Source organism: Mus caroli, chromosome 6 (genome assembly GCF_900094665.2).
Source record: "Mus caroli chromosome 6, CAROLI_EIJ_v1.1, whole genome shotgun sequence".
NCBI lineage: Eukaryota > Metazoa > Chordata > Mammalia > Rodentia > Muridae > Mus > Mus caroli.
The window spans coordinates 128,647,580-128,655,387 of NC_034575.1; the positions used below are offsets into that span (position 1 = coordinate 128,647,580).

A 7,808-nucleotide genomic window follows, 5' to 3' on the forward strand; every position below is an offset into this window, starting at 1 on the left:
TATCAGTGAATACATATTGTGTGAGTTCCTTTGTGATTGTGTTACCTCACTCAAGATGATGCCCTCCAGGTCCATCCATTTGGCTAGGAATTTCATACTGCTTGTTTTATCTCTATTTGACATAGCAAAAAACTTAAGCCAGGATAAATACAGAAAACACAATATAGATATAAATTTCATGATCCACCTTCATAGTAACTTATTACACACACTCAAAAGTAATCATTATGTGGGAGTATTTTTACATGGGAAATCAATAACTTGTAATTAGGAGAAAGAGAGTTGCTGCTAAGTATGATTTCAGATGTTCTTATCTGATGAATTTTGTTGAAACTAGTTAGTGGCATTAGATTTCTTTTATAATTTTTATTTTTTCTTTTTTATTGTAAATTATTCTATTTATTTATTTATTCATTCATTTATTTATATTCCAAATTTATTCACCCCCCACTGTCCACTCTTTGACTGTTTCACATCCCATACCTCCTCCTTATGCCCCTGTCTCCATGAGGATATCTTTACCACCCACCCATATATAATATATTTTGGTCCTACTTTTCCTCTCTTCCAACTCCTCCAAGAACCTCCCAATCTCTTTACACACCGAACCAGGTTATTTCTGTCTATCTGTCTGTCTCTCCAAAACAGATATTTTATTTTTTTGTTTCACTTTTATCTATCTATCTATCTATCTATCTATCTATCTATCTATCTATCTATCTATCTATCTATCTATCTATCTATATACATTAGAAAACAAGATAATTAAAGTATAAAATATTGCTTTAGAAACTTACATAGCAACTGAATTAATCTTTTATATGTATAGGAATATAAGTGGCTTACCATTAGCATAAACCAATGCACTTTTGTAAGTCAGCATAACACTTTCATCTAGATCAGTGGTTCTACATCATCTAGATCATCTTCCTAATGCTGCGGCCCTTTGCTACCCTCCCTCATCTGCTAATCCCATCCATAAAATTATTTTTTGCAATTTCCTAACTCTAATATTGTTACTGTTACACATTGTAATGTAAATATCTTATATGTGACTGCTGTGAAAGGGTTGTTCAGCCACCCAAGGGGTTGAGATTCACAAGTTGACAACTACTGATTTAGATTATTAGCTTGATTAAAAAATTCTCTCTTAAAACAATAGACATATATGTCTATGAGTATAAGTCTATTTCCATGAGTATTTGTGTGCATATGTGCATATGCTTAAGTGCATATGTGTGTGTGTGCGTGCACACATGTTTGTGTACGTGTGCGGGTGTGTGTTGAAACCCTAAGATAAAATGTTGAACTGCATTGTTTTGCTCCTGGTTTGCTCTTTTTCTCTTTGTGCAGAAGCAGAGTGAGACTGTTATTTTTGGATCTATTCCAGCAGAATTCTTCCTCAGATATCTTTGCTCTACAACTTGGCTTCATCTGAAATCACTATTTTTGATATACACGATGACCAGTTTAATCAGTCGTCTGGTCTCTTCTTTCTGAAACAGCCTGCTTCCTCAGCCACTTCCCACAGATCCCATCTACTGTCATGATTGTTGCCACTACTCCAAGCATCTACTTTAACTAACTGGGAAAGGAAAAGTAGCTATGTAACAAACAAAGCTGTAGACACACAGGAGCATCCCTCTGGCTCCTCAATTCCATGTTCTAAATATCAAGATTCCTCACACATGTCTGAAAACTCCTCTCTCCCCCTTTGGTTTTTCGGGTGAATGGGTGTCAATGCTTTAGAAACTCAATGGAATAAGACTGAGAAGTCTTATTTTCAATGTTTGCTCTTACTATGAAAATCTTACACTGGTGTAGCTGCAGTCAATCAGTTGCCAAAGGTTTCAAAGACTTTTAACAATTCAACTAAAGACAGTGTGAGAACATAGTGGGAATGGAAAGGGCTTCAGGGATTTCCTGCTGAACTGTGCCAGAACATCCATTTCTCTGTTAAGTCTCACAGCATTTTAATCTCTGCAGTGCCCTCATAGTGGCTTGCTTCAGCTCCCTGCTTGTTAGAATTAGGATAAAGGAATGACAACAGGGATACATGGCTGACAAAGTGAAGCCAAAAATAAAGAGAAGTTTATTGTCTGTAAGAAACAAGCATAATGTTTCTATGAGAATACCCAAAAAATATAAGATAAAGAGGATGATAAATGCAATTAAAACTTTCATGGCTTTCATGTGAGCTTCTGTGTTGAGATCTCTGAATCCTGATCCAATGGATTGCATCTGCCTTCTGTGTCTCCAAAGGGAAATGGTTAACAGGAAACAAGCAATTATGGCTACCATAAAGAGGGAAATGGGCCCCATATTGGCAAAAACATAGTTTATAAGTAACTCACTCTTCTCCAGGTGGATCAGCCAGGATGTGTTGCTCTGATATATTTTAACATCTTTAATGACCTTCACAGCTAGTGGAAAGGAAGCTAGCCAAGTTATAATTAAGAATACAATTAGAAAGACAAAAACTTGATCAGCTCTTCTCTTCATCCAGAGAAATATGTAGTGGGAAAAATTTGCTATCTTCAGAAAATAAAAGGTGCCGAGGCTGGTGCCAAACCAAACGCTCAGATGGTTAATAATTACCCATATGTAACTCATGCATTCATGTAGACTGCTAGGCATAAGCATAGTCAGAAAGAAAAGCTTTGTATATGCATCTAAAGTTATTATCCATATGGTAAAAATCCTGGAAATTGCTAAGCCAGTGAGAATAAAGTTAATCTTAGAGAGTTTCTTATTCCTGACCCAGTCTGTGTAGTTTACAAGTACAATAAATGTGTTCCCTAAAACTCCCAGCATGGCTTCACTAGTGGCAACAGAAAGGAGGATACTTTCCAGTGCACTCAGCATCTCTGCCAATTTCCAAGAAGGCTTCTGCTGGATCTGGTGTGATTTACCTGCTGCAGAATTGTTGCAAGTAGTAGCTACGTGATTTAGAACTGATATTTTTCTTCTCCCCTTAAATAATGACTCCAGAGGACATCAAGAATGTGTGGTGGTAAAATAAGAAATATTTTCATAGTGTTAAGTCCTGTGGCTTCTGTAAGACTCAGCTAGTCTACAGAATGTGTCTGGGCTAAATGCCTTTTGCAATTTGTTAATATGCAAACTGAAGTTTCTGTTTCATGGATTTTCCTTGTCCCTCTGAGACTATTTTGCATTTAATAAGCTGAATTATGTTAAAAAGCTGTATGTAGTAGCATGATTCTGTAACCCTAACACTGCTACCATGAGAAGTGATGTTTAGACAGGTGAACTCACTTGAAGCTCTTAGGGAGCTAGTCTGGACTGCTAGAGTGACAGTCACAAAAGGAGAGACCCTAACCTAAGGTTAAAGGAGAGAAACAATTCCTTAGCCTGTGAATATCCACATTAAAACACCAACAATACATCTATTCACTCTTCACCTTATAAACCACACACACACACACACAGAAAGAGAGAGAGAGAGAGAGAGAGAGAGAGAGAGAGAGAGAGAGAGAGAGAAACATAGCACATGTTCACATAGAATAAAAAATAAAAATGAAAGAGAAGTTTACATTTTCCCAAACAAAATGCAAGAACACTGTGCACATGAAAAAAGACCTTTTATTATTTCCTCATTATTATTCCAGATTACCCATTTCTGTTCCAGACTCATGTGGCCCTGAGAACTTTTCTTTTCTCAGAGAACTTTAATCCTTGCAGTACCTTTACAAAGGCTTTCTTCAGCTGACTGTTAGTTAGAATTAGAATAAATGAGTGACAGCAGGGATATATGGATGCAGTTGTGAAACCAAAAATAAATAGCAGTTTGTTTTCTGGGATAAATGTGCAGATAATTTCTATAGAAACACCTATAAAATACAAGATGAAAAGGATGATAAATGAAATTAAAAATTTTATGGCTTTCACATGAGCTTCTGTGTTGAGGTCTCTGAATCCTGAAACACCAGACTGCATCTGCCTGCTGTGTCTCCAAAGTGAAATAATTAACAAGAAACATGCAGTTAAGGTCATCATAAAGAGAGAAATGACTCCAATATTGATGAAAACGTAGTTAATAGTGAATTGCCTTTTCTCCCAGTACATCTCCGAGGTCCTGTTTCTATGATTCACTTTACCGTCCTTCATCAGCTTCACAACAAATAAAAAGGAGATTACCCATGAAGTAAGCAAACACCCCAAGAGAAAGACAAAAGCTTTATCAGTTCTCCTCTTCAACCAGAGAAATATACAGTCGGAAAAATTTGCTATCTTTAGGAAATAGAAGATGCTTAGGCTGGTGGCAAACCAGACAGTCAGGTGATTCACAGTCATCCAGATATAAGAGACGATTTCAATCAGACTACTAGAAAAATACTTACTTGGATAGAATAGCTTTGCATATGCATCTAAAGTTAATAGCCACACAATAAAAATCCTGGAAGTTGCTAAGCCGATGAGAAGGAAGCCAATCATAGAAAGCTTATTGTTCTTGGCCCAGTCCATGCAGTTTACCAGTGCAATAAATGTGTTCCCTAAAACTCCCAGCCCAGCTTCAACAGTTGCAATGGAAAGGAGGATGCCTTCTGCCGCACTCAGCATATCTGCAGGTCCCTAAAGTTGTATCTGTTGCATCTATAGTGGATCTGCTGCAGAGTGTCCTCTATATTGAGTGCTTCATAGATTTTTTTCTTCTTTCCTTAAATAAAGGATTTAAAAATACATCAAAATTATGTTGTGGGGGAATCTGAAGTGTTTTCCTAGAGTTCTGTCCACTTGCCCTGTAAGACCTAACTTGTCTACAGAATGGGTGCAGAATAAATGCCTTGTAATTTTCTTATAAGCAAATGATGGTTTTCATTTCTTGTAATTTCCCCTCTGATACTATTTTGCATGTAATAAGTCTAGTAGTTGAGTAGGAATGAAGATATAAACAGGAAGAAATTAAGCAACTGGAGCAACACTTAATTTTACGTTTTAAATACGCAATCATCATTGTGAGTTGTGTGAGATAACATATGCCTACAGTAGCAGTTCCTTGGGAGGTAAAATATAGCACCACTTTATTCTGTGAATAAGAGACAAGTTAGCTAAACTACAACTCTTTTCTGAAAAAAAAATTCACAACTATAAAACTAAAAGGACAAAGAAAGAATGAAAACTGAGAGGGAGAGAAATTACCATAATTTTATTGTTTATAGACATAACCTGAGTATACAAATAAAAACTAATTAGATATAGAAGAAATATAATCATTTTACTCTAGAATATTGATTTAATGTTTAATTAACATGTAAGCTCCTTTGTAGGTATGGTAAGTTTCAGAATAAGAAAAAAGTGGCATTTGTGAATAATTGTACTTACTGATAGGTTTCATAAAGATTTTAAAAATAAAGCATATTATGATTTTAACAGTTTCAGACTTACACTACAATGCTCTGCTCTTGCCTTTCCTTTTCTGTACAACTTTCTATGTACTTCCATGTCTCGTGTATATGTGTCCTGTGTCCTAAAATTGTACTCTTTTCATCAGTAAGGTCTTATAAAATTCTAGTGAGTAAGCAAGAATAATGGCGACAGGCTGTTTATTTGAGGGAACCTCCTCTCTGTCTGATTGGTGTCAGTGGCATTGATCAGTATGAAGAATCATTTCATCATCCTTCTAGTCTTTTTTTCCTATTACTGTTTTTCTAGCTGTTTATCATAGCTTAATCTATGATTATGGCCATGGTACTGTATCAAGTACTTAATGTAACATAAACTGTGTAGTTTAATGGGTTAGAATAAAGGCAACTTATGAAGAAGTAAAAATGTACACAAAAGTTTCATGTTCAGATTAATTGTAACGCTCTGTCTTGGTTTCCTTTTCTTTGAGTCTTCTGGAGAAAGGGTGTCAGTGGTACAGAAAAGCCAAGGGAATCACAATGAAGTGTTTTTGGATGTTTGGTACACCATGAAATCTTTCTTTGCATTGGCTGGTCTTTGCATGTTTTTCCTTTGGCAAATGTACATGAACAGATTAAAGAGTTGGAGACTGACTGAAAAAATTAACCTGTACATGGGATTAAAATTCCATCTGGGAGTGTGATTCCTTGAGAGGCAGAAGACTCTGAACAAGAGTTCAGAAGACTCCAACAGTGTTTGATAATGATGCCAAATCAAAAAAAGAACATAGTGCAAATGAAAAGATCTTCAGTAATTTTTTCCACTGACAATTCCAAATTGCTTGTGTTCCAGACTGTCATGTGTCTCTGAGTTCTTTACCATTCTCACAGCACTTTAAGAGTTGCAGTATCATTACAGAGCACTGCTTCAGCCGACTGTTTGCTAGAATTAAGATAAGTGAGTGGCAGCAGGGATAGATGAATGCAGTTGTCAAACCAAACATGAATAACAAGTTGCTTTCTGGGATTAACAGACAAATTACATTGATGGTAATACCCATGAAATGCAATATAAAAAGGATAATAAAAGACAATAAAACTTTTATTGTTCTCACATGAACTTCTGTGTTGAGATCTCTGAATCCTAATTCATATGATTCCATCTGCCTGCGATGTCTCCAAAGTGAAATGATTAACAGAAAACATACAAATAACATTATCATAAAAAATAAAAGTACTCCCCCATTGGTGAAAACATAGTTAATGATTAACTCACTTTTCTTCATGTGGATCTGCCAAGATGTGTTTATATACAGCATTTTATTATCTTTAACCATCTTCACAACAACTGGGAAAGAAAATAGCCATGAGATAAGCAAGCACCCTATCAGGAAGAAAAAAACTAAATTAATTCTTCTTTTTAACCAGACAAATATGTAGTGGGAAAAATTTGCTATCTTCAGGAAATAAAAAATACTGAGATTAGTGGCAAACCAGACATTCAATTGACAGATAATTATCCATAGATAACTGATGAGTTCAATTATGTTGACAGGAGACAGCAACTGTGGATAGAATATTTTTATGTATGCCTCTGTGATTAAGATCCACACAAGGCAAATTCTGGAAATTGCCAAGCCAGTGAGAATAAAGCCAATATTAGAGAGCTTCTTGTTCCTGTTATAGTCCATGCAGTTTACAAGTGCAATGAATGTGTTCCCTACAATGCCCAGCACAGCCTCACTAGTTGAAACTGAAAGGAGGACACCTTCCATTGCGCTCAGCATCTTTGTAGATCTTTAAAATGGCTTCTGCTGCAGCTGTTTAAAATTCCAATATATTGCTGTTCAATAAAGGAGTGGCTTTACCTTCTTTCTTTAAAGACTTAAATATAGTTAAAAATTACTTTTGGTAGAAATCCGAAAGGTCTTCATGGAGTTCCCTTCAGTTGCTCCTGTCCTTAGCTTGTCTACAGGATGCTCCAGACTGAATCTTTTCTTGCCATTTGTTAATAGGCAAATGAAAGTATTTGTTTTGTATGTTTTACTTGTCTCTGTGAGAATATTTTGCATTTGAAGAAGTGTCAGGTTGTGAGGTCCATAGTCTGACTGTAGGAAAGGAGAAAGGTCACTGGAGGGTGGGAAGTTGAGGAGAATCTGAGGAATGGCAGACTATACAGACATACTTTGTTTACTCTAGATGAAGCCTTCAGGGTAGGTATATACCTGCAGAAACCAAAGCATGTTCTGGTATTCAAGGACCACACATAGGTGAGTAGCATATAGGATGCAAAAAGGTAGGCACACAAGCCCTGTAGACATACTTAACAGCCAACAGGGCAAAAGAGAGGCAAAGATGAGTTTCTCTGGCATCATAGCACTATTAACCCAGAATCATACAAAAGTGGTACTCAGCTAAAAATAGGTATAATAAAGATTACTATTC

At 36.1% G+C, this 7,808-nt stretch overlaps 3 protein-coding genes across 3 annotated transcripts; all 3 read right to left on the reverse strand.

Moving 5' to 3' along the window:
* Nucleotides 1-1,956: 1,956 nt before the first annotated feature.
* LOC110297066 (taste receptor type 2 member 104) lies at nucleotides 1,957-2,865 on the reverse strand. Its single transcript, XM_021165856.1, has one exon. The coding sequence runs from the start codon at nucleotides 2,863-2,865 to the stop codon at nucleotides 1,957-1,959; it is 909 nt and encodes a 302-aa protein (XP_021021515.1).
* Nucleotides 2,866-3,651: 786 nt separating this feature from the next.
* LOC110297040 (taste receptor type 2 member 105) lies at nucleotides 3,652-4,607 on the reverse strand. The gene has a single exon (XM_021165837.1). The coding sequence runs from the start codon at nucleotides 4,579-4,581 to the stop codon at nucleotides 3,652-3,654; it is 930 nt and encodes a 309-aa protein (XP_021021496.1). The 5' UTR covers nucleotides 4,582-4,607.
* A 1,613-nt stretch (nucleotides 4,608-6,220) lies between these two features.
* LOC110297090 (taste receptor type 2 member 114) lies at nucleotides 6,221-7,150 on the reverse strand. The gene has a single exon (XM_021165874.1). It carries the CDS (start codon nucleotides 7,148-7,150, stop codon nucleotides 6,221-6,223), a length of 930 nt encoding a protein of 309 aa, XP_021021533.1.
* Between the last annotated feature and the right edge of the window lie 658 nt (nucleotides 7,151-7,808).